This window comes from Caloenas nicobarica, chromosome Z (genome assembly GCF_036013445.1).
Source record: "Caloenas nicobarica isolate bCalNic1 chromosome Z, bCalNic1.hap1, whole genome shotgun sequence".
Lineage (NCBI taxonomy): Eukaryota > Metazoa > Chordata > Aves > Columbiformes > Columbidae > Caloenas > Caloenas nicobarica.
Window position 1 is genome coordinate 2,040,797 of NC_088284.1, and position 26,138 is coordinate 2,066,934.

General features: G+C 43.6%; 1 protein-coding gene across 2 annotated transcripts; it reads right to left on the minus strand.

Moving 5' to 3' along the window:
• Positions 1 to 309: 309 nt before the first annotated feature.
• On the minus strand, positions 310 to 25,903 carry ME2 (malic enzyme 2). Of its 2 annotated transcripts, none has more exons than XM_065656172.1 (16): positions 25,801 to 25,903; positions 21,114 to 21,244; positions 14,932 to 15,065; positions 13,889 to 14,038; positions 12,728 to 12,803; positions 12,140 to 12,301; positions 11,524 to 11,627; positions 11,086 to 11,195; positions 10,882 to 10,979; positions 9,973 to 10,086; positions 9,774 to 9,888; positions 8,638 to 8,780; positions 5,736 to 5,838; positions 5,191 to 5,261; positions 4,452 to 4,550; positions 310 to 4,098 (listed from the first exon to the last, which is right to left on the minus strand). In XM_065656172.1, exons 2-16 carry the CDS (start codon positions 21,219 to 21,221, stop codon positions 3,949 to 3,951), a joined length of 1,737 nt encoding a protein of 578 aa, XP_065512244.1. In that variant the 5' UTR covers positions 21,222 to 21,244; positions 25,801 to 25,903; the 3' UTR covers positions 310 to 3,948. The 2 variants fall into 2 exon arrangements, with proteins under 2 accessions (XP_065512244.1, XP_065512243.1); XM_065656171.1 differs by having other exon boundaries at positions 25,786 to 25,903.
• Positions 25,904 to 26,138: the final 235 nt, after the last annotated feature.

Below are 26,138 nucleotides of genomic sequence, written 5' to 3' on the forward strand. Positions count from 1 at the left end.
AAATACGGATGTAGATCCTCAAGTGTTTTTAATAAAGGACCTCTCTAAAAGTGCGGTAGAAGAGGGAGATGTCCTAGAAAACCAGTTTAAGAGCTAAAATTTGAATAGCTTTACCTACAGCTTAATTATCTGTTTTGTTTGCTGAGCATTTGGCAAGGGACAAAAGGGAAAAAAGGGTAAATATCGGCAGTGATGTAGGCGATCACATACCAATTCTGTATAGCTCAAGTGTTATTTTTTCAGAATAAACAAAATCAAATGTAACTTAGGCAAAGGAAATGCATTTTACTGAGAAAATAGAGGACCAGAACACACATTTCAGCAGAGTTACAACAGTATAAAGGAGAAAAAAAACCCCACCCAGTTCACATTTAAATACCATTTTAGTTAGAGCTGAGCAATGACCCCCCAGATAAATCGACCCCAGACAGATTAGGCTAGAACTGTTCTCACAAGCACTCCAGTACATTTATGTTTATTTATGTACGGTAGATATGTTTAAGATAGAAATAAACATAAGTTATTTTGACATTTCTTCACAAACTGGCCATCTTACTATGTTTGTGTAGTCCTAAAAGTATCTTTATTTCCATTTTATTAGAAAGGAACTACTTGAAGGATGGAGAAGTCCAAGTCAAAGGTACTCGAGAGTACATCTGCAGGCTTTCCGATACCACGGTAATTATTTTGGGAGTAGGTAAGTAGGTCAAGGTAGATCTGCACAAAATTAGACGTCCCTTCACCAGCGGGAACTGAATTATATCGCTCAAATTCAGCCGTCGAGTGGGTGCAACTAGAGCTTTGCTCTACATTTTCTCCTTGCTCCGGTGTTCAACGTAACACCAGCCTCTGCTGCTTACGTGCGGTTGTTATGAAATGCGATAGCAGTACGCACCGTCTTAAAAAAAGAGTCCAAAAATGACAGTGGTTTTCTCGAATTCAGGAACCAGCACTTACATATTCTTCCAGGCTGATCTGAGAGTGGCGTAGATACGTTTATCCGAATGACAGAGGGGCTTAAATCCACCTTTGAAGTCAAGAAGAGCCGGAGCAAAAGGAAGAAGCCACCTTGGATTTACTCAGGCCCAGAGTCAGCGGAAATAAGATTCAAAGTTGTAGCTGGATAATCGCGATCCCCGCTCTCCTAAAGGAGTAGTCACTAAATAGGGCTGCTAATTAAAAACTAAACATCGTTTATCTTCACAGTTGAGCGTGACAAAGGGTTACTTCCCCCTCTCCTGCAAAACAACGTAGTGGAAAAGAAACAGTACAAAGACGCGCACCTACCACAGGAAACCTGTTAAACACCGATCTGCATGTGAAGTTTCGCTTCGTTTGAGGCTTGGAAAACAAACACAACACCATGAAACGTCACTGTTCACAACCCTAATTAAGAACTTCCGCGAGGAGTCACGTTTGGGGTTTAAAATCTATCAGACACGACATTTTAATAGTCTTCCTCGACATGTCAACTGTTGGCACGTGGGCATAGGCTTCAGGAACGTACAAACCTTTGTCAAATCTTTGCACAAGAACACATGTGTTTAATAAAAAAGGTTCCCCTACCTTTCTTCTCATCCCCTAGACATTTCTAGACATCGGTCCTGCTCCTGGTGGTTTTAAGGAAGCAAATCTTGTCTGGTGACAACTTTTTCCCTAAGAGAATTTTCTGTATAAATAAAAATCGGAAAACGCTTTTGAATAAGCCAGCAAATAGAAAAAAAAATCAGGTTAAGTAGAATACGAAAAAGGATACCGCGGTTCCTCGCTAAGCGGCAGCGCCAGCGGTTGTAATTAATCCAAAGATTAATTAGATCTGAAGAATCCACAAAACTGAAGATGAATCTATGTATTTTATTAAAAAAAAATGAAACTGAAGACATGGATGCAGATCTTTATTTTGTAAGACAGTGTTACATTTACGGACCGATTGCCCGGCCTCTGTGAGCGTTCTCAGCCGGGACACCAGATCAGTGCGCGGGGTATTTTTGTTACTCATCTGCCTAATTAGTACGTTGGCAGAAGCGAAGAAACGTGCGTTCCCGATATACTTGAATCCAACGATGCGAACTCCACTGACACGCTGCAATGGGCTTCAGCCAGAGCTGAATTTGCAGGAGGTAAAAAGAATTTGTACACTAAATAAATAATTTCTCCGTAAGACCACAGATTTAAATACCATAAAAACCAGACATAGCAAAAATAGATGAAAAAAGCATTCTTTGTAAAAACATCATATGTGCGTGTTGGTCTTTTTTGTACATATACTTACATATACAAGTTGCAAATCACGTACGCTGCCCGATGAAGGATTTTGAGCCCCGCCAGACAGCACTTTACCACAGTTTCGATACGCAGCCTTTTCCCCACAACGCTATTTTTCTGTCTTTAGATATCAGTCTTCTTTCCTCGCTTAGGGAAAGCCTTCCCAAAATTGACTCTTATCTAGCACACAAACATCATTTTAAAAGCAGAAACGTGTCGGTAAGCGACAAAGACCATGTCCAAGGGGGTACAGAGACCGTTTTCCCTGTTCTGTTTCGGGCTGGTTTTGTGGAAACTGCGTTTCCTAATATAAATGAGGGGTTATAATCCCCAGCAAACTTTCCTTGTCTTTAAATTCCAGCTTCAATTTTGCCAGTATAGCCCTTTTACGTCTACCTATGTATTTATTTTTGATGCAGCAAGCGATGCAACAGCACGTAATTTATTTCTGTTCCTGATCTACCGTTGTTCTTTGTACAGAGACCAGATTCGGAGAAGTCACAGACTGTGTGTCCTCGCCTGCTAAAACAAAAAAAGTAACGGAGGGCGCTCAAAACTGATACGAACAAAATGAAAAGGAATGCAGGTTGTGGTATATATATCAAATGCGCAGTACTATTCAGTGCAAGGGAAAAATTCAACTTGCAATTTTTGATTTTACACAAGAAATGCCATAAATTAAACCTGTAACGCTTTGTTTCAGCTTCAGGGGCTTGTTCGAAGCGGCGAGTCCATTTAGGAGCTTTTGAGTTGGCGATGTTGTGAAAACATCACGCGAGTCTTTTTGTGAGAACAAGGATATGCAAGGGAGAAAACAATTTAGCTGGGAAGAAAACAGAACCTTTGAAAAATTAACAAATAAACCAAAAAAGCTTTGGTACATCACCTTGGAGCCCGCTGCAGAAAATCTCCTTGTAAAAATCTCTCAAAGATTTCCGTAGATTACTTCGGATCCTGCCTTTACGTGATATAATTTATTAGACAACAGAGGAGCTTTGTTTTTCAAAGCTATTGAGTGATTCATATTATTTGCAGGCTTTCCAAGCATAATTTTTCCTGATCACAGATTTCACACGACGACGAAAACGCAAAATACAAACGCTGCTGCAGATTGCACACGTGCACGCCACGCTGCTCCTCAAAACTCAGCCAAAGACAGAGGGAAATCTGGACATGAGCATCTTTAAACACCAGACAAAACAAAGAGCCCATCAGGCTATTAAATTTATCTTAAGCTGTCTCTTTTTGTGCTTGTTTTTTGGATAAATGCTCCCTGGTGATGTCACGGAAAACGCAGCGCGACAACACTCGGATAATTAGAAGACTGATTATTAAAAGCAGAAAGAAATCAGCTATAGTTCATGATCAAACGCACATAGCTAAAATATCATTAATGGAATTCTTTAGCGTGGCACGGGGCCTAAGCTAGAAATGCCATGTCACCATTTAAATTAATTTCGGAGAGCGCTCTCATTCATGTGACCGATACTATCATCCATACGGTTTATCGGGTACTTGGGAGAGATCCATGGCAAGTGAAAAAGAGGGCACGGGGTGGGAAATAAGACAACAAAATGAGCAAAAATAAATTACAGGACTCAAAGATCATGATTTGAATTGGTCTGAAAAAGGGATCCCTGCAGAGTAGAAGATACAGCCTGAGGAGCGCGACCTTCTGACGCATCAGTGAACCTTCGATTCGGGCCAGTCGTACACATCTGGCATGAAGGATTCGTATTCGTAGGTCCAAACCTTGGAGCGAATGTAACGGTTCTTGTCTGCAGGCTCGGGGTAATGGAAAGCCATGTTGTTTGCGTACAAAAATTCCATAACCTGAAAAGTTAAAACCACCGGGCAGGTTTGTGCCTTTTACTGCGTTCACATCCGCACTGCCGCTGTTTAGGACTCGCAAACTGGATAAAGACAAACGCCAAAGTGTTTTTACCATTCCCGAGTGTCTTACCAGGGAGCGGAAGACTTAATTCCGTTCATCAAAATACCATAATTTTGGTCCATCATCAGTGCCAAACAGAAGCATCCGATAAACCCAAGATTTTTATAAGTGTCTCTTATTAAAGGCACAAAGAATGGGGTGTTTTGCGCCCAAGGTTCTTACTGTGCAATTCAGCGAGTTAATGGACGTATAAAACACTTTAGGACAGTTCGCTTTTATGGTTCACACTCACCTTAACAGCAATATAAATAGAAACTTCCCTGATATTAGACAGCGGAGGATAAAGTCTTCCTTGTGCGAGTTCTTCATCAGTCAACTGCTCTGCCAAGGCCTGAGTTAGAAAAACAACCACGTTCTAGTTATTGAATTCCAAATGAGATCCATAACACACTAAAAACCATGTTCTTAAAATCAGAGTGCTCCGAAAGCACTAGAATAAGGCAGCTGAAATCTCAAAATTCTCAAAGATCGACTCTGCAATTGGAGCCCACATTAGCAAACTCCACTTATAAGCATTTAGCGAAATAAAATCGTATATTTTTGGAGGCGGAACTACCCATAACCACGGAAGTTAGAAGGACGCAACACGCCTGCGGGATTGCCCGTGTGTTTGGCCCGTTGATTCGGTCGTTATTTCGACGTGGCGGGTTCTCCCGCTCCTGAACGGAAAAGCAGGAGAGGATGGGACCACGTGCATCCCCGACCACACCATCGTCTACCAAACCCAGCGCGGGGTGGGAGGAGGCGGCGGCAACGGACATACGGAAAGATTTCCTATTTAGCTATTTAGTTTCTAAACGAAAAAACCCCGAAATTTGCAATGGAAGCTGGTATTTTTCACCATTTTGTTCGACCGAAATCCGTTTTTTTTTTCCGCTGAGGGGGGATAAAACCAACAGAAGACCCCAGAGTTGCAGCAAAATTTGAGATCTCGCCCGTCGTGCCACAGCCTGCTCTGCTTCCACACTTACCTTAGCGGCCTCTAGGAAAACCTTATCACTAATATGTCGCACACTGCTGAGGATCACAGCGAGAGCCACGCCTACAATAAAATTATCGCCAATTAGGGCCACGTCATTTTCAAACACGCAGCCGAGATGCTGCGAGTCACCTAGAATGTCGGTTTTGTCTAGATCAGGCTTTTGCTAAGAAAGGTTGGACCAGACGATCCTTGTGGTCCCTTAAACCTGGGATTCTGTGATTTTGACGTCTGTTTTCTCCCTCCTCCCCCCCAAAAAAGCAGAAGAACCCATAATGCGGCAGCTTTCAAAGCTTTTAATAACACCCTTTTGTTTTCTTAGTGAGCTCACTGTGTGCACGTCACATACGCAGCTGCACGTGCCCGACATCCATCCTTAACCGATTTTCCTTCGTTTGTTCTTCTGATTTGAGCTCTCAGCTTTAAATGCTGGTAACACCTCTTCATGCCGTTTCGCTAACTGTTCCTAATATAGCGATGGAACCCGAGAAGTGCTAATAGCCTAAGATTAAAGATTAAAAGGAAACTATTTATTACCTGGAAAAATATAAGCATTGTTTCCTTGGCCTGGTTTGAAGGTTCGTCCATCTGGCAGAGTCACCAGCTCGAAGGGGCTGCCACTGGCAAACAAGCAACGGCCCTGTGAAATCAAAAGAAATAAAGTATTTGTGTGCTAAACCATTATTAAAAGCATATCCATAAATCAGGAACCACGGCCACAAGCCAGGACCCACCACTGCAGGGGCTGTACGAAGAGTTTATTTACCCTTCTTTTGAAAAAGGGTTTTAATCAGCATGAAATATTAAAATAAATTCAGAATGTGGAGTGTCAAATACACCCTCCAGATAAATGACTCTTTCCTCAAGCACTAAAAGCCCTGTATGCAAAAAATCTTGACTTTGAGTAACAGGTTTAATAACGTTACTTTTAAATATTTAAGGCTCCCCAGGACAACTACATTTGAGAACAAATTACCAAAGAAACTAAAGAGTTGGGAACTATGTTGGAATGTGTAGGGAGCAAAACATCTGGATGCATTTGAGGACAGGACCACAAGACAAGGAAAATCAAAATAAAACCAAAGCCCAAGGACCAAAAACAACGAAGATTAAAACACAACCAAAACCCGCACGATACACAGTGGCACTAAAGCATCGTCAGGCTTTAAGAGGTGCCATCTAGTGGAAAAATAATAAGGAATACAAGATGAGTGATAATATTTGCATTTCCTTACTGACTTCCTCAGATTTTTTTAGCCTAAGATTTTACATCGGTCAGGATTAGGCTGTTCCTAAGGCCAGGAGACACATGGGGCTGACGAACTTTGTTAGTTAAATGACAAAGTAAAGTCACAGAGGATTTTCTAAGTAATTACTGTATCCTGAAAGGAAGAACGTCATTAATTTTGAAGGGTGAACTATGGGTAAGCCGAGTATGTTTCACAGAAATAAAGAGCATTACGAAAACAGACATTAGATAGGGAGAAAAGTCTGAAGAGCCAGCAACGGTACAAAATTTATTAATAAGGCCTGGAACAAAATTACACCGGTTCATTTGCTGTAAAGACTGCAAGAAAAAATTAGGCTGATCTGATAACGCTGCTGGTCTCCTTCAGCCCAGGATGCCGGTAGTTTTTACATTTATTTATGCCAGCTAAATGTTTGGCTGTATAACTAACTCTTGTTTACTTTCTAGCCAAGATACTGGAATTTAATTTTTAATTTTGGACGGTATTAAAAAAATTAAAAGGTCTTCTAATGAGCCCCACCCCTGGAATCTGCAGGCAGGGCCTGTGGTCAGGGGAGAGAATGCAGAAACCTGGAGCCTACAATGTAAAGAAAAGGCATTTTCAGCCAAAATGTTCAATTTAGTGCTCTGTCTGCCTGCTGCTCCCTTGTTCCTACCTCCTTCCCCTCCGGCTTTCTTCAAAGATGATGAGTCTTATATAAAGAGTTGTGCAGAAGGATAAGAGATTTGCTTCATTAAAGGCAAAAGCAAGGTTTGGATGTGCTGATGGTAGCATTATTATAAAAAAGAACCCCCAAAACCCCAACCTTCAACCTCCCCAAGCATCCCACAGCGTAAGGGCACAGAACGAGGTGTATTTATTTTTGGTTGACTCATTTGAACGTTCGGTGGTGTCAGTGTACGAGACAGAGATCTTGTGAGCGGGGAACAGGAGGACAGAGAGACACCCCCGACCCTGACAGGCAGAAATTGTTCCCCAGATCCAACCTCAACCTCCCCTGGCGCAACTCGAGGCTGTTTCTTTGTGTCCCTGTCTCCCCTCAGCTCCTGTTCTCCAGCTGAACCCCCAGCTCCCTCAGCCGCTCCCATCACACTTGTGCTCCAGCCCCTTCCCCAGCTCCGTTCCCTTCTCTCAACTTGCTCCAGCACCTCAAGGCCTTTCTTGCTGTGAGGTGATCCCGCCACCCCTCTGGCCGCCATTTGGAGCCCTGAGGTGATTCTGGTGCACCTGGTACCACCATTTTGAGCCCTGAGGTGATTCTGGTGCCCCTGGTACCACCATTTGGAGCCCTGAGGTGATTCTGGTGCACCTGGTACCACCATTTGGAGCCCTGAGGTGATTCTGGTGCCCCTGGTGCCGCCATTTGGAGCCCTGAGGTGATTCTGGTGCCCCCAGGGCCGCCATTTGGAGCCCTGAGGGGATTCTGGTGCCCCTGGTGCCGCCATTTGGAGCCCTGAGGTGATTCTGGTGCCCCCAGGGCCGCCATTTGGAGCCCTGAGGTGATTCTGGTGCCTCTGGTACCACCATTTTGAGCCCTGAGGTGATTCTGGTGTACCTGGTACCACCATTTGGAGCCCTGAGGTGATTCTGGTGCCCCCAGGGCCGCCATTTGGAGCCCTGAGGTGATTCTGGTGCCCCTGGTACCACCATTTTGAGCCCTGAAGTGATTCTGGTGCCCCTGGTACCACCATTTGGAGCCCTGAGGTGATTCTGGTGCCCCTGGTGCCACCATTTGGAGCCCTGAGGTGATTCTGGTGCCCCCAGGGCCGCCATTTGGAGCCCTGAGGTGATTCTGGTGCCCCTGGTACCACCATTTTGAGCCCTGAAGTGATTCTGGTGCCCCTGGTACCACCATTTGGAGCCCTGAGGTGATTCTGGTGCCCCTGGTGCCACCATTTGGAGCCCTGAGGTGATTCTGGTGCTCCCAGGGCCGCCATTTTGAGCCATTTCCTCTCGTCCTGCCGCTCATTCCTTGGGAGAAGAGACTTAGCAAAATGTCATTATTTAAAAATTAACACTTCTTTTCGAACCACCTCCACTTATTTTTGCCAGAAGACAAGAAACCTCTGTATTACTCTGTCAGTAAGTCCACGAAATAATAAAATAATTTGAGTTCTTGCGTTCTGACACTCGGCAAACAGTCCTTCCGCTAAGCGCCAAACAGGACAACATTTCTAAACGTTACATACCTCTGTTAACGTATACGCTTCCTCTGCTGTGCATTCAGCTTTCACCGTGGGGTTACTCAGTGCAAATATTATGGGTCGCTCATTGATAGAGGCCATCGCTTTGATCACGTCCTGCGAGAAGAGCCGCCCAGCTCCCGCAACTCCTGAAGCAAACGGAAACACATAAAATAGAATCAATATTTGACCCCCCCAGGACAGATGACAGCGGCTGTAGATTCACTTCACGTCACCCTCAAGGACTCAGAGCGAAGCATCGCAGGCTTTTCTAGCAGCAGGAGATGATTTTACATGATTTTTTTGGTATTAATCGGCATAAAGAACATTTATCGCTGCTCTGGATAAGAAAGCGGGAACTCCAGGCTCTCCCCAGGTGATTCATCATTAGTTGAGTGTTATCGGTATTCCTGACCCCACATAGGTACAAACACAGAAAAATGGTCTATATTTGTACACCGGCCACAAACTTCAGGGTAGCTGCTCAGCCAAAACCCTTTTATTTTCCAAATAAATCAGAGTCGTACCAGGAAATACCTGTAATCCTATCCGACCTCTGCAGACAGGCACGGTTATAAATCGATACCTACGCATGTCAGTGGTTTAATAGGTACGAAATCTCTCCTTCCAGTCGTGCTGCCGGCAGATTCTGCCCCGAAAAGCCGACTGGGAAAAAAGGAAGGTCGGGAAAAAAAAAAATTACTCCTGTAAAGCAGAAAATGTGACGTTTGTGACTTCTCCCCCTCCCTCGCTGCTGGTGTAGGGAATGTGGCTGGGAAAAAAAAGGTTATTTTTGTGTTTTCCTGACTCTTAACACCCTTCATTTCAGTTTCGGTTCATTGTGGCCATGCGGTCGCTGAGAATATGCTCAGAGTTTTCTAAGAAAGGTCCAAGACCAGCTGGACAAGGAAGAAAAAGCAGTTAACAAGGACACAAGATGCACAGCAGCTGTGACGGAGGATGCACGGAGAGAGAACCTGCAGCTCAGTATATTTTCGAGCAGAAAATTAACCTTTTATTTTCATCTTACACCAGCAGAAACGCAGATCGCTCTCACCGACCTCCTCGGAGCCACGGAAGCAAATTAAATCCAGCAAATAACCAAATGATGGGAACACAGAAACAAAAATAGCCCTACTTACCGATGATAGCTGAAGGCCGAAGTACATTCACCGCCTCTACAAATGTTTTTGGTATCTGCTCTGGAGCCGGATGCGTAAATGGTTCTTGATTGGAATCTACCTTTTGTTCTCGGCCCTGTGGATAAAAAGTTGATTCTTTTTGTGAGGAGGACACAGAAAGCACAGAAATGTGGTATTTCAAGGCACGGTGCGCCCCTACCTGAACCAGTAAACCGTACTTGTCGAACATCCATATTCTCCTGTAGGCTTCCTCAGCAGAAACTCCGCTTTCCATCATCGCCATAACGATGAGGTTCGCGATTCCCAGGGCGGCCTTGGGGATAAAAGGACTTTTGAAAAAGTCACCAAAGACGTTTGTTACCTGTTTAAGAACCCCACAAAAATCATTTAATAAGGTCCGAAACACCAGCAATGTTTTCCTGGATGGGGGCAGATCCCAGCGTGACGTCTTCAAGCAAAGGAGAGGCAGCTTTTCTGGGCACTGTGTCCCAAAAATAAAGCAGCCTAAAACCAAGTAAGAAGTTAGCGCCGCAGCCCTCCTGTCAAGAAACCGCGGCCTAGTGTTTGGTACCCGACTGCTTTCCGAATTTCTCCCTGTGGTAAAATCCTCGCAGCCAGAGGGCAGAAAGCAGACGCGTCCCTTCTCTGGCAGGAGAAACCAGGCAGAGGGAAGCGCGACAACACAACGCGAGCCAATTACCGCAATCAGGACCTTTCCCAGCCGGAGAAATTTGCAGCTAATTAAGTTATTTTGTCAGCACCATCGAAGCGGTTTTGCTGATCGACCAAGAAGCGCAGTACTGGGCTTGACGCTGCTGCCCCGGTAACTAACTGGTGTCTGCTGCGAAAACTGGTTTAACTGGCTACGAAAACCACTTTGTACTTCTCTCCTCGATGCTTTTTTCAAGTCAGAAAGTGAAAAACTTGAAGTCCTCGCAAATGTTAAACGCCTTTCAAATAGTCACCGTCAAGCATTTAGTGCCTTGTGTTAATGTATTTCCGCAACATTCCGCAACGGAATTCAGACTGTGAATCTCCAGAAATCCTATAGAATCAGAAAATTTACAGTTAAACGTCTTGTTGCTCTGGAGTTCTTAAGCAAACTCACCTCTCCTGCTCCAAGGAACAGCACCTTCTGCTCTGCAAGTGGTTTTCCTGTGGCTTTCTGTGCTGCCAACAGTCCTGCCAAGGCCACTGACGCCGTCCCTGGGAAAGCAGCACAAATCTCAGGAGATCTGAACTGATCTCCATGGCACATTATGGTTTTAGGCACTTTTTTTTGCATATATATTAAGGAACGTAAAGGATATACCTTGAATATCATCGTTGAAGGTACAATATTTCTCCCTGTATTTTCTTAAAAACCGGAAAGCGTTGTGGTTTCCGAAGTCTTCAAACTGGATAAGCGTGTTCTGGCCGTACCTACGGAACGTGGCAAATATTCCTATCGCTAGACACGTAAAGAAACCCAAATCCTTTTAAAACAAACCCTGCGCATAATTATCTTTGGAAAGACGATGCCCTCAGGCCTTTCCCTGCTCAAAACAGTTCCATTCTGTGAATATTTAACAGGTAACTATAAGCAGCGTGTTCCAGGTCACAGAAAATCACTACAGAGCCAGAAATCCAGCCACGTCTCGACTTCTAGTCTTATCTTTATTCCTTAAATTATTTCAAGGACAGCGTGTTATTTATTGGTTTTTTCCAGCAGTTTTGGCCGTACTTCCATGCAGAATATTCAGTGTCGTACCTGTCTGTAATGGCTTCCATAAATTCATCAATCAGGTCATCGTAGACCTGCGAGCGATCCCTTTTTTGGTACAGGCCCATGTAAAATGGATCTTTTAGGAGCGTCTGAAAAAGGAGAAATCGAAGACAGCAGCAGAATGAATCACTTCCTCAAGATACACTAACCAGAGTTCACCGTAACACCTTTCACACCAAAAATACGGAATTTATATAGCCACTGCAAATGTCTCCAGTCTATATTAATGTTCAGTAATTTCAGCTGGCACTTGAAGCTGGTGATGGCTGCTCTTAAAACGGAACAAATCAATACTGCGAACAATAAAATGCTTTAATAAATCTGCTTCGCATTTCCAGTTTCTTAAAGCCAGGTTGACCTATTTTACAGTGTCCCAGCATTTAAATTACTTCCAAACACACCGTTTTGCTGACAAATTAACTGGCGTTTTTCGATCCCTGATATGTAACCACGTAGTGAATTCCAAATCATTTACCCTCACATAAATTACTTCGGTTTATCTTACGAGGGCTCAAATAAAAACCTCCTCTTACAGCACTAAAAATTCTTCAATGCTTTTCATAGGGATAACTTATGGCAGGCAAAGTTCAGTGGAACTCACGATATTGTCTGTTCCAACGTCGATGCAGACGGGCAAGCATTTATCTGGATGAATTCCCGCACAGGCCGTATACAAACACAGTTTTCCTACCGGAATTCCCATCCCATACACCCCGAGGTCTCCAAGACCCAATATTCTTTCTCCATCAGTGACGACAACGGCCTGAAAACAAAAGCAGGCGCAGTTATAAATTCATAAACTTCAGAGCGATACCAATTGTGGGTTTTTTCCAGCCGAAAGTTCAGGTTTGCACAGTCAAGTAATAGATTAAAAGGAATATTTTACTTGAAGCGATAATGCTGAATGTTAGAATCTGCTAACTTGGGTTTAGGATTTCCACTTGTAAATCCAGACATTAAAAATTTCAAATCAGTATCACTCACCTCATCTCCCTTTGTGGTTCTCCACCCAGCCGGGTCATACAAATGTTAATGGCACGTATTATCTTCATTAGCTGTATTTTGCGATCATCAAACAGCCAAGGATGCATTATTTAGCTTTTACATTTCTGTCAAATACTAACGAAGCTTAAGAAACTCAACTGAGATTAAATACAACGACCAAAAAAAAATTAGACAATGGTAGTACCTTAACGTCGTTCTCTGGCCAGTTGTTCACAATGGACCTTATATGGCCTCTGTCTGAGATCGAAATAAATAATCCTCTGAAAGAAAAAAAACAAAGTAGAACTATTTTCTAGGCAACAATGAGAAATTTCAGCTTTCTTTATAAAACTGAACATCAAAGAGTAAACGCTCCCCTGTAAGGGTATGAGAAGGGAACACGATGCTAAGCCTGGCTTAGTGAGCTCTGCTCCCAAGGAACAAGTGCCAGGACAAGAAGAAACGGCCTCAAGTTGCGCCAGGGGAGGTCGAGGTTGGAAATTTGGGATAATTTCTTCCCCAAAGGGCTGTCGGGCATCAGAACAGGCTGCCCAGGGCAGTGGTGGAGTCACCATCCCTGGAGGGGTTGAAAACACACAGAGATGAGGTTCTTGGGGACATGGGGTGGCTTAACGGTTGGACTCGATGATCTCGAGGGGCTTTTCCAACCAGAATGATTCTGTGGTTCTACGGTTTAGTGGTGGACTTGGTTGTGCTGGGTTAACGGTTGGACTCGATGATTTTCAAGGTCTTTTCCAACCAGAATGATTCTATGATCCTACTTTGGATGCGCTGAGTGTTTCTGAGGCTTGAGATTGACGATGCTCTTGTATTTCTCAGAGTGTTTAACTCTGGTTCCACTGCTACATCTTCAGATTCCTTCTGTGGTCTTGTGGCTCTTTGTTGAGGTGTCCCGGAGAGCTCCCATGGCATTCAGGGCAAAAGGAGAGGTTGCTTTGGTGGACTTGATGATCTTGAGGGTCTTTTCCAACCAAAACGATTCTATGTGGTGCTCAGGGACATGGTTTAGAGGTGGCCTTGGCAGTGTTGGGTTAACGGTTGGACTCGATGATCTTAAAGGTCTTTTCCAACCTAAACGATTCTCTGATTCTCTGCAGAGCACCCCGAGAATCTCTCCAGCCCTCGGACCCTTTGCCACCGGCAGAAACACGTTGGTCGCGGCTTCGATTCTGCCGGGCCCGCGTTTAACCTGAGCTTCCTCCAGCAAACCTGCCGTAGGGGTCCGTGCACGCTCGTGTTCCTGCCCCGAATTGGCACAACTCTTGCGTAACTGACTCCAAATGAAAATAAAACATTTACGAGCGTACAGAAAAAATGCTAAGCAAGATATATGTGTTATTCTTACTTTGGTCTCCTGAAGATGTGTCCATACTGGGAGCAGGCCAGGCCTACAGTTGGTGTGTACACAATTGGCATTAACCGCTCGATATCATCTTGTAACACCCTATAGAATAATTTTTCATTTCTCTCTTGGATTCCCATTATGTAGATATACCTGAAATCAAGAAAAACAAACAAAAACCACCCCAATTTATTTCACGTTTATGCTTATTTAAAACAAAATACTGGCTGTGACATACTACGCACGCTAGCAAGTTAATGCATAAACAGGCATTGCGATAAGAGATAACCCACGGATTTATTGCAGGACGCAGCTGGGAGTCTCGTTACTGTTAAAAAAAATGATCAGCGGAAGAATTTTGCATCCAAAAGAAGGTCCTGACAGTGCGGTCTTGTTAATCTTAACAGTGACGCAGTCAGAAAACGAATGAACTCATTTTGAAGGACTTAGGTGTGTAAGTTAGAGCTGCATTTTTCAACTTTACCTACCAATCTACCATGTTATCAATTCATACTCGGCCCTGCCGACCCGACAAAATAATCAAAATCCTTCACATTTTTTCACGAAACCAGTAGGTTAAACAACAAAATAAATTGATATTAAAAAATTACACACCAGGAGACTCCAAAATTCTAACCTTGTAATTCCCTTCTAGCAGTAACTACTGTATATGATAAACAGTTTTTCATACCTGATTATGAAAATCTCAATTTACCTTCTTTCTCACCTATTTTTCTAGCATCTCCCCCCCAAGTAGCTTTGTGCTCAAACAACCCGCCACCCGAATCTTAAATATCTCAGAAATACATATTACAGCAAGGTTTGCAGATTCGTTAGTGGTTAATTTGCGCACGTTTTCGTTACCTTACGCCTATGGAATAGAAGAAAAAATCTCCCCGACCTCGTGATAAATGCACGATTGATGAAACCTCCAACAACTAAAAAACCCAGTGGGGGCATAGAAACCTTGTTTGATTATCCCCGCGCGATATTTTACAGCAATTCCTATTTATTGCGTGACAAAACGAGGCCGGGGGAGCGCTTACTTTTCCAAGGGGTCCGTCATTTTTGCCAAATTCTTATGGAAGCGTAAGGCTTGGATGTCTTGCGTCTCTATTTTAGGAGGTAGGAGCCCTTGCAAGCCGAGCATCTGCCGTTCGTGTAACGTGAAGGCCATACCCTGCAAACGAGAGAGAAATAATTAGCCGTTCTAATTATAATGTCTTTTTATTTGCTATTTCTGACCATCCGCCGCATCCTCTTCTCATGGCAGGCGCCCCATCATAGTAAAAGAAAAAAAAAATATATATATAGGATACAAAAGATTGACCAGGAACATCTTGGTCATCCAGTCTGGTCCTCCCGATCGCAAATAATAATATTTAGTCCATAGAGGTTTATCTGAATCGCTCCGTTTGCTGCTTTTTTCTACACGCTTTCAGTAACCCAGCCCCCCAAAAATATTGAATTGTCCTAATGCTTCTATGGAGACGACAATTCAAGCCATTAACAACACTTCCCTTTGATTAATTAAAAACCAAGAGTGGATTTTCTCCAATTCCCCCGCGCTGGAAGTGGCTTCTTACTGCCGACTTTAAAACAAAAAAGGCTTTAAAAAGCTTTCCAAAGTTTCTTTGAGGCTTTGTAATGACGTTTCAATGTCCTTCCGCAAGCAGAAAAAGCACAAGAGAAAAAATAAATAGTATATAGTATTATATAGTACTATATTATTATATAATTAAATATAAATATAGCATTTAAACCCCATAATTATTATATATTTTCGCTTCTGTTTGAAGAGACTTTCACGTGTATTTGTATCATGCTCATTATAAAAAATCTCTAGTTTGGAGGCTCTACTTAATATAACCCAGCATATTTGAATGGTTTTTAAGTAATAAAATTACTCCTTAGGAAAAAAATATCATTCAAGTGATTAATAATTTATATATAATGTTTCTCTTTGCTTATTTAAATCACATTTAATATTGTTTCGACTACACTGATTCAAGCCGTCCAGCTGCTCTTCCATACTAATTCTAGACTATGTTCTAAAGTAATAAAATATTTGCAGAGTTAAAAAGCGAGATTCTATTTCCAGGGGAAAAAAAAAAAAAAAAAAAGAAGAATTAAAAATGTGTTTTGCAAAAAAAAAAAATTGAAAATTGAAAATTGAACCCTAAAATAGATCAACGCTTTGTATTTCTCACAACCTTCCATAGTAGATTTGACATTAAATACTAAATTCGATTTATATCCTTTTTCTACTATACGCGAGTCATTCCTAAATCACTGTTTTCCTTCCTCCATTTAACTGTTATTCTCAACTATTCTTCCGATATCACCTGTAAACGAATTTCAGATTTCCTGAACTTGTTTTCTATATTGCAAAGGATCTACTTTAGTTCTGCTTTCACATATTACGCAAGAAACGAAAATGACGCCGAAAGATGTAAGAAGAAAACAAGAAAACAACAAAAACCAGATTCATAATATCAAATGAGCCCTGAGGTTGGTATTAAGGTGAACAACTCCCCGGCTTTATTCAGTTTATTCCCATTTTTTCCGGGTCTATAGACAACCTGGGTTTTCAGAGTTACAAGAACATGAAACACGGTGGATTTTTAAGCGGTATTAAGTACTTCTAACTGTTTATTTTGGTGGCAATTCGATCTCGCCGCTTTAATTTTTGCCCGGGCCACGCGAATGCCTTCCACCTACGTATAGAAACTGAATCCTCGTTCCGACTAGAAGTGAACAAGTTTAGACTATAAAAAAAACCAACCCGGAGCCCTTCCAATGCTTGTTGTATTTCCATTTATTATCTTTGTCCTGTCTCTTGGTTCGGATTTGGGAGTGCGGCCCGTTCCCCACCTCACAAGGCAGATTTTCCTTCAATTATATTCCTAGGAGCTGCACTATTCCCAATTTCCGACCCTTTTCTTTTATAAAGTTTGACAGAACCAGCGATCGGCTCCCGATTCATCAGGAATTTGCAGAATTGATGCTCTCAAAGACACTCCAGGGCCAAATTCCCTCTGGTTTCCACCGGGATTAAAGGCCTAAATAGCGTAATAATTCCAGTTTAAGTCACTTTTTGGTTTCCTTTGACCTGCGGTACAAGGTGTCCTTTCTCTTAGCGTTACCCGCTGACTTTCACTGCAATTAATTGCTTTAATCCTCTTTGCAGCTCAGAAAAAACCAGGTGTCCTCTCGAAGGCGGCACGGACGGATCGGAGAGAAAACCCAGCGCACTTCAAAGGCCGCAAATTAATTCATTCGTACACATGGAGACGTTCATTGCAACATAACGCTGTGGGGGGAAATAAATTCGAAACGAAAAGGCAAGTAAAATGAAGCGTCGACAGTTCTTTTTAGTTAAGACGAGCTCAAATGGAATCATCGCATCCCGGGCTTTTAATCCGCAGTTTTTTTCTGGCACCGAGACCTCGCTGCGGTCCTGACCGGGCTCTGCTACGTGGTTTTATAAATCTTGGCGTGTAAGTAAATCTATTTATTTATAATATATGGCTTTATAAATATCAACAAGGAGGCCTGAATTCTGCAAATGGGATTTTCGCGGCACCACTAAGTAACACCGAGAGGTTTCTAAGTAGGGAAATACCAGTGGGGATCAATTTTTTCCCCAGTGCAAGATCTTGCAGACGTGTATAAAGGAGGGAATACTTTTACTTGATACCATAAATACTCTCATTCTGAAAATCGGTAAATTTTATAGCAAACAACCCATTCAAAGGCCCTGATAAATGCAGAATATATCCAAACATAGCACTGGAAAATGAGTTAGGGAAGATTAAATCAAATTGTTCTCATGGAACTTCTAATCGGTGTTATATTCGGCAGTAAATCGCAGGCTTTGATCATAAACATTTTTAAAATAAAGTCGATTTTATGTTGGATTGTGAGCTGCTTCGTCTCTCGACTCCACTTCCTTCTGCTAAATCCCAAAGTTCACTATTGCACAACGCGTCTCCGCTGCAAATTAACAAAAGTTCACTCATATAAATCAAAGCCATATTTGTTCTCTCAACCGGAGATTCGAAGTTTCTCTGTGTAAGAAGAGTATAGAATTTGGAAATCTCCTCTGATTTCTCTCCTCCTTCATTTTTTAAATTCAATTTCATACCCTTATTCTTCCAGAAACAGAATAATACACATACTGGAGGGTTTGGACGATACGATCTTGCTGAACTGTGAAACCACCCAGACATTCCCCGGGGTTATTAAACTGTTCAAGACCTTAGTCCCTCTGCTGGCAAAGACGCCACCACTTCTTGTACCACCTCTGGATGGGTGGAATCAGTAAAAAAACCCAAAAATGGACTTAACTAACGCGGTTAAATGAGGCGCAATATTACCCGTCACCTTTGGCACTTGTAGCACCTTTTCAGAGAGATGATAAAAAGCCGGTTACAGATTAAACAGTCCCGTCTTTCCGCGTTTAATTCCCTTCAAAAGCACGCAGATCTCTAGGTATTTGTATCTTTAGAAATTCAATTTAAATCCTCAATTTCTAGCGCTTTCCTGCTTTCTAGGATCTTTCTTCACCAACTGCTGGTATTTCAAGCTTTGCGTTTCTCGGTGACGGGACAATTATCGTTCGTAGGACATTTCCACAGCCTGTTTATCCTGGTTGCCCCAGGAAGGCAGATGGGTGTTGCATATTCCACACCTTGGCTGCTCGACCCAGCTCACAGAGTCTAAAAATTATTAAAATAAAAGAAATTAGATGTGCCAAAACCCAGAAAGGGCAGGGGAAGGAGAAAGGGAGCGTCTGCTTTTCGATCTTCAAGTTCCTACAATCTTCACGTTCTCTTGCTCTACCCTATTTATTTTGTCCAACTAGGTTTAACTTTGGGTTGGTTTTATTTTTGTTTGGTTTTTAATCTAAATCCGGAACACACTGTTTGGATATTTGCCAGGAGTCAGAGAAGTCGCGTACATCTTCATTAATAGAACTGGTTCTTTAAACAATCTAATCTCTCAGCGTTTCTGAAGGATTCAGGAAGGCGTAGATGACAATAAATTGGGCTGAAAAAGCTCGGAATGAATACGGATGAAACTGTCATTAATGGTCTATGTAAATATGAGCTGGGACAGTCCTTCAGGAATCGCTCTGGGATTAAACTGCCGCTCGTGACGCCGCCAGTGAATTATTTTTTTAAATTGATCACGTATTCCTGCACACAAGTGCCCAAGCGTATGCATATATAGAAATATTTGTGCACACGTGTGTGTTTAATGCTATGTCTTAAAGAAGCTAAAAATCTGGGAGGCATTGTCAGTACAGGGGAATGATATTAAAGAATGAAATAATCGGAACAGTATTGAGGAATTGAGTAATAGAAAAAGGGGTAATGGAACCAACTGTACAAAATACAGACGCGCACTGGGAGGGTAACAAGAAGAATTGATGCCACGAGGTAGAAAAGTCACCAGCTAAAATACAGACAGTGCCACAAATTATTCAGAGCCACAAGTTTCCTGCAAGCACAAAGAAATCAAACATATGAATAATGTTCCAGGGCGAAGATAAAGACTATTCATGGCCGAAGGGACGGGACGTGGCCAAGGTCAGGGATCATCTATTCTGTGCTGGGAGAAGAAATCCTGGTCCTTGAGTGAGAATCTGGAGCATTATCACTATACAAAAAACATTTTAATTGCCAGCGCTAAACAAATTAGATTGTCCTAAGAGTATCCGAAACGCCCAACAAGCTTCAAATGTTGCCAGCAGAATAAAAGGCCCTGAAGCCAATTAAATGTAATTTGAACCCCTGTCCCGGCGCAGAAATCAAACATCGTGGAAGACGTTAAACACCCACGGATGCCAGCGATGCAGTTACAGTATGTTCTGCAATTGTTTGGCTGCGACCTCAAGGGCGTTACCGATATAGCTCGTGACCTTTTTCCAAGTCGCCCTGACAATAAACACTTGAGAAGTGAGTTTCAAGCATAAAAACCTCAACTAGTCCATGTAGGTGTAGTACAGACCTGAAGGAGACAGGTAAGGACGAGGGAAAAAAAGAAAAAAAATATGTATATGTTATATATATATAGCACTGTGAGCAAGGAAAACACAAAGGGTAAAGCACTTTGCATATCTCGTCGATCATTTATTCATTTATTGTTTTTGTTTCTGAACACTGTTGCATAATCAGCACTTGGAAAAAGGCTTCCAGGGCTTGAAATCATTTCCACTGGCACATCCAAGCGTTTAGAGCTCCGACAAGTCTCGAGATAATCTGATAAATCACACCAAGCTCTTTTCTCCTTCCCCAACACGATAATCCCCATTGTATTTTTGCAGTCGGTCTCTAACTTTTTCCAGCTCGCTCTTTCTGTGCACAACCCGCGTTCACGCAGTATTGAGGCATCTCACACTAATGTGCAAGAAATGGTAAGAAATGTGATTACGGGTCTATATTTTCCTCTTCAAAGGGGAGAGGAGTCAAGGCCATGGGCAGAAAAGAAATTTACAGCGAAATTGAACTATAAGGTATTCCAGGAGAGGGAAAAAAATAAAATCAGATAATAAGGAAGAGGAGGAAAGCCAGACATTAAAAAAAAGAAAAGGATAAAGTTATGGAAGTCCAGCTTCCAGAGCTCCATCGCTCAGGAAATATTGTTAGAGGCAGCTCAATTTGTCACCTTTCTTGGCCACTTTAGACACCTCAGATCAAATATCAAAAGCCCTCATCTCATGTCTTACTAGGTTTAGTTTACACATTGTTTCGATATTTCTGAAGGGAAAAAAAGAAGAGAGATTGGGGATGGGGTTGTGGAAATGGCAAAAGTTTTGTGAAGGGAAAAGACAAAAAAATCTACCTTCCTAAGAGACGTTCCTCCCCATGCATGGAATTAATATAATGTTTATTTTCCAGCCCAGCTCCATTCAAGGCTTATTTTTAGATGCTCTCTGCCCGACTCTCCGCACGGGGATGTTTTTTTTACTGATATGGCTCAGTCCCAATTCACAGTCGCAGACCAAGAGGCGAACTAACACTTTCTATCACCAGGCAAGACTGAATTCGCAACGAACTTTTGCCAACTACGAAATAAGGCTTTTTATTTGCTGAAGCTTGACTTGGATTCCACCAGCTCCAAAACTACGCCGGTAATCAGCGAGAATTCTTCGCTTGACAGAAGGAAGCGGCCGTATGGATTGTGTAAATCGCTGTAAACGAAATAATCGCGCGCCACGAACCTTGTTCGTCCGCGGGTTTAACATCAGTGGTTTGCCTTTTTCTTTGGTGTGTGCGCCGCGCCGCGCCATCACGCAGGGACCCGCAGCTACTCGGAGTCGAGAAAACATCGTTTTTTCTTTTTACACCGCCCCTGGGAAAAGGAAAAGAATTCAGAGTCATGTTGATATTTGGTTTAAAAGAAATAGGTACGTGCTAGATAAGACTCTCTTAACAGCGTGATAATAACCCAAAATTGCCTTGCGGCAGCCAGGGGGAAGAAAATAGAAGGTTTTTACAATGGTGAGAGGGGAAAATTATACAGAGATAGTGCTGGGGGCTGCGTTCAGTAAATATCACTATAGCTGCTCAATGAATTCTGAGCATTTGCCACCAGCAAATATTAATTAACCTTCTGTGGTGACCTGTGCAACTGGCACCAGCGCAAATACCGGGGAGGACACAACGACTTGGGCAAGAAAATTGCAGCCGAGTTTCTCCAGTAGCTTCTGGGCAATTAAACCTTGTGGCCTGGACAAGAGAAAGCAAAGAAACTCCGTCTATTAAAACATTAAAACTACATTAGAACAGAATGTAGTATTAAAACTGTCAAAAATTCGAGAACCAAATTTACACATAATCAACTTTTAGCCTGATCTTCCAAGTTGCAACCTGAGGATTTTCTCCGAAATCTTTCCAAGCATTAGAAGAACACGCAAACATTTAATATTTTTCACTGTCGGTTATATCCAAGTTTCTCTTTTACCCATTATAAAGCAGCGCTGATATTCAGCGGGATCCTTTTCGCTTAGGTCTTGTAATTGAAAATAGTTCTACTCAAACCCAAAGCGTTTCTTTGTTTTGTGGTAAAGAACATTAATTTACTGCGTGGAGACAGGAGGAATGGAAGCCTTGCCAGCACTACAAATGTTGCTTTTAACATGGTAATTCCACCCTAAACCAGCCAGCAGCAGCCTAAACCCAGCCAGAATTAAGGGCGGCTGAAAATCAGGATCAGAAAAGCAAAATTCAATCGGTGCCACAAACCAACCGGCCTTTAGGAACGGCAAATTCGGCCTTAAGCGGTTTCAATTCTGGGTGCTCGCTTGCCATCGGCACGCGATCGCGAGTCCATCTCTACGCACACCTGAGGCTAAAAATGATCCATAATGAGCGTCGGAGGAAAATTCAGCCCGTGTCCCATCAGCCCGGTGTTTTCGATCTGTCGTGAGCAAAAATACCTTCAACGAGGACTTAAAAAGTAGGCTGAGCACCACCACACCTTCTCTTCCCCTAAGGAAAGTCAAATTACTTCCTTGCAACTAATGAAAATTTCAGGACCAAACAAGATTGTGGCCCAGATTTCTCCTCACTCGATCAATTAACTCTCTAATCAACGAGACAAAAAGGCTTAGAAGCGCCGAGAGCTCCGTGGTGACAAGAACAAGCCACCCACCTGCCCAAACCCTTCGGATTTAAGTCGTAATTCTTCCTCAAGAAGGCGGTTTTTAAGGAGATTAAAGGGTTGGGTGACGCTGCTTTGCGTTTTTAAGTGGTTTATGGTGGGGTTTGCAGAGAGGTCAGGCTGGAGATGGTGGTAGTTGAAGCAGAAGAAAAAGGAGGGATGATTTGGACAGGAGAAGGGGTTGCGATGATGTGAGAACACACACAGAGGCCTGAGGTTGTGCAATGGAGGAGGAATTAGGAAGAAAGCAGAGGAATTGAAAGAGGAATAAAATTCCTGCTAAAACACGTGTCAGCACAACCAAAACAAGGACTTATTTTCTTCTCGTAGCGCTTGACAATGGTAAGGACTAAACAAGCCTGTGTGCAGCACCAGACTTAAGCGAACTGGTAATTTTTGGCTTATTACCACGTCCGTGCCGTGTGACGGTTTAAGCGAATTAAATTCTTCAGCACAGCAGACAACGGGTCTCGTCTGTGCCTTATCAGGAGGCATCTGGCCAGGTCAAACTAATCACCAATACTGCACGAGTGCCCTTATCTAGGAGCAAACGTTTCGCTGCCGCAATTCTGCATTCGTGCAAATTGCAAAAGCTGCTTGGAAGGGAAAAGTTTCGCCCGACTTTTTAAAAGGGACATCGCTCGGAGAGTCGGGAAGCTGATTAAAGCAAGGTCTGTTTGTGGATTATACCTTAATTCTAAGGAGCATCTCTCAGCCACCGGCAACTCGCACTTGATGACTTTGCAGCCTAGAAATATATCCCATGTATTCCTGAAATCCTGTGTAAGTGAACAGTTCAGTCATTCTTCCACGTACAGAAATTACCAGGACCCGTGAGTTAAAAGCAGCTTGTTCTTGACAACACAAACCGGAATTATTCATTCGAGACCATGCAGTTCTCACAGAGTTTCTAATCTTTCTGGCCTCTTCCTTTTTTTATTTTTTCGGTTTGGTTTGGTTTTGTGGGGGAGTTTTTGTGTGTTTGTGTTGGTGCTTAAAAACATTATTTTCTCTTCTGTAGCCACATCAACCTATCCAGTACTATGCACTATCCCAAGGCTGGTGTAGATGCAGCGCTGCACTCTAGTCTCTATTTTTTTTTTTTTAATAAAGAGACAAGCCTTGCCTACCCAAGCATGACACAAACCAGGCACACACGAGCTGGCTTCATCACTTCAGGAATGATAAAGCAGTCTAGAATTATTACATTAGGCAAGTACCAGCTCTAAACATCTCTCCCGATGAGACTTTTGCTTCAAGAAAGCGAAATTTCCCTGCGCCCCGTGCTTTGCGGATCAAAAGGAAAGGGGATAATTCCATTTTATATCGGGAGCATCCCCGTGCAAACTCATTTTAAACGACATTTCTAATGTACCTTGAGATCTGCAGATTATAAGGAACAATCACCTGGGGGTGCATCACTAATAAAATCCTCGGCAGTGGTAAACGGGTCATATTGAAACTACTTTTCTTCCCTTTTATTCTGAGGCGACCAATTCAACAAGGAGAAAAGCTGCATGTCAAGTTCTTAAGCAGAGTAAATCAGTTCACAACTTGAGGCTTGAAACATTCCACTCCCTTGTAGTAAAGGTAAATGCACCTACATATACAGGACAAAAACCTTTCCTGCAGAATCCTCGGAAAGATGCAGAAATAAACAGAAAGCCACTTTATTCCAGAGAACTGGTATCCAGCCGTATTAGAGCTGTTCATTTCAAAATCCAAATTTTTTTTGATGTAAGTTAAGAGAGAAACAAGGACGTTCGTAACAATTGCTGCACGCTTACAAAAGGGAGAATCCCCAGCCATAAGCACGAGCTGCTGGCTAATTCAGAATTAATTACCTTCAGCGGAGACCATGCGAAGTATAAGCCTGTCAACCCCTTATAAACCTCGGTGTGCGCTAAAGGTTGGACTCCTGAAAAGATTTCCTGCTTAAATCCCAGAAGAATCTGAAAAACTATGTATACATAATTAGTTACCAGCTCCTTCTGTTGCGATAAAGGTGCTGCCACCAGTAGTAAGGATGAACATTGAATTAGTACACACTCGAGCACGGCACACGACCACGCGTTTTGGCAGCTTCTTTCTTAGTTTACGGAAAAAAAAAAAACCAGCTTTGAATCTCGTCTGCACTCAGGCTGCCGACACACGGGATTATCAGAAGTTTTGTCCTGGGAATGGAACGCAGGTTTTCTCTTACTCAGAGTAAATTTCTATAGACCTGACCATGTCTGATAAAGCAAACAGCATCCACACCCGGATTACTTGCAGAGTTTCATATTCATAGCTCTTTGTGTATATATATAGAGAATTTCCCTTCACTGTTCACCACTTACTTGTTGGAATTAAGAACACAAAGATACCGAATAATTAATAGCCAGCTTGGCCGCAAGAGCATCCAGTTTTATCAGCCCCTTTACCAACACTGCCGTATGTTTTGGGGTTTCTCCAAGTATTTAGAGATTCGTGCCACGACATAACACACCAGTGACCATTTACCAGACCTGCGACGACGGCATTTCCAACAGCCGGTCCTTTGAACGAACGGCCAAGACGCAAAACCCGAGGACCGCGGAGACTAAAAATACCAAGCGGCGTTTCCCCTCCGGCCGCCGCACCGGCAGCTCCGCCGCTTCTCAACTTTTGACTTTATAGGTTTTAAGGCCACAAGAGCTCGGCGCTGAGGAGCTGCAGAAGTGGGGACTTCGGGGTCGTTCTCGGAGGGTGGGGGCGGAATTTGTCACCCATTTTGACAGCTGGCAAACACACAGCGGCGAAGGCGCCGCACGGCCTGTTTCCTCCCAAGCCAAACGGCCGCCCTTGGTGGTTCCCACCTGCCGGGCCCGGGGCGGGGGGATCCCCGCAACAGGCCGAGCTTTGGGGCCTCCCAAAAAACGGGGTTTTGGGGGGGGTGGGGAAGGGGGGGCTGCTGCTTTGGTGTGACCTCAATCGGCGGCAGGGGACACGGAGCTCCCTCCATCCTCCGTCCCCTCACTCCCCGGCGGCCCCTCCCGGCGGGACGGGGCCGCTCCACGGCCGGGCCCGCCCGGTCCTGCCCAGCGCAAGGGCCGGGGCACCGAGAGAACGGGCTCTCCTCACCCTGGCTACACGCAGGGCCCGGGGGGAGAGGTTTCAAAAAGGGTCGAGGCTCTGGAGAAAAAGCCCCCGGGATACCGCGTGTGGGAAGAGACACCTTCCGTACGCCATTGCGATTGGAAAATTGTTACCAGAGCGGGATCCACCTCCTCCTGCGGCTGCTGCCCTCTGAGTGATGCTGGCCGAGGAGCTGTTTCTATTGTGCAACAGCAGCTCCCATCCGCCGGAGCTCCGTCCGCCTCGGAACCCAGCACTGAATGGAGCAAACAAGGAGGCACCAGGGAGGGACACCCCGGAGGGCGGGGCGTTCCCCGTGACTGACAGGACAGTGCAGCCAATGAGAAGGAAGATTTCCTACGGGTCCGAAGCCGCGCTCAGCCAATGAGATTTCCCTCCCGCTGCTGCCAGAGGGGGAAACAGGGTGAGGCGCGGCTGGGCGTGGCCTGTTGTATGTTAATTGCGCCGGGGCGCCGGCCAATCAGCG

What these genes read in the sequence shown, in the direction of transcription:
- ME2 (XM_065656172.1), bottom strand. Translation starts at nt 21,221, where the DNA reads ATGTTTTCTCGACTCCGAGTAGCTGCGGGTCCCTGCGTGATGGCGCGG. An exon ending in TAAACCCGCGGACGAACAAG is followed by an intron (nt 15,066 to 21,113) that starts GTTCGTGGCGCG and finishes TCTCGTTTGCAG; the next exon opens with GGTATGGCCTTCACGTTACA. An exon ending in CAATGCTTATATTTTTCCAG is followed by an intron (nt 5,262 to 5,735) that starts GTAATAAATAGT and finishes ATTTTATTGTAG; the next exon opens with GCGTGGCTCTCGCTGTGATC.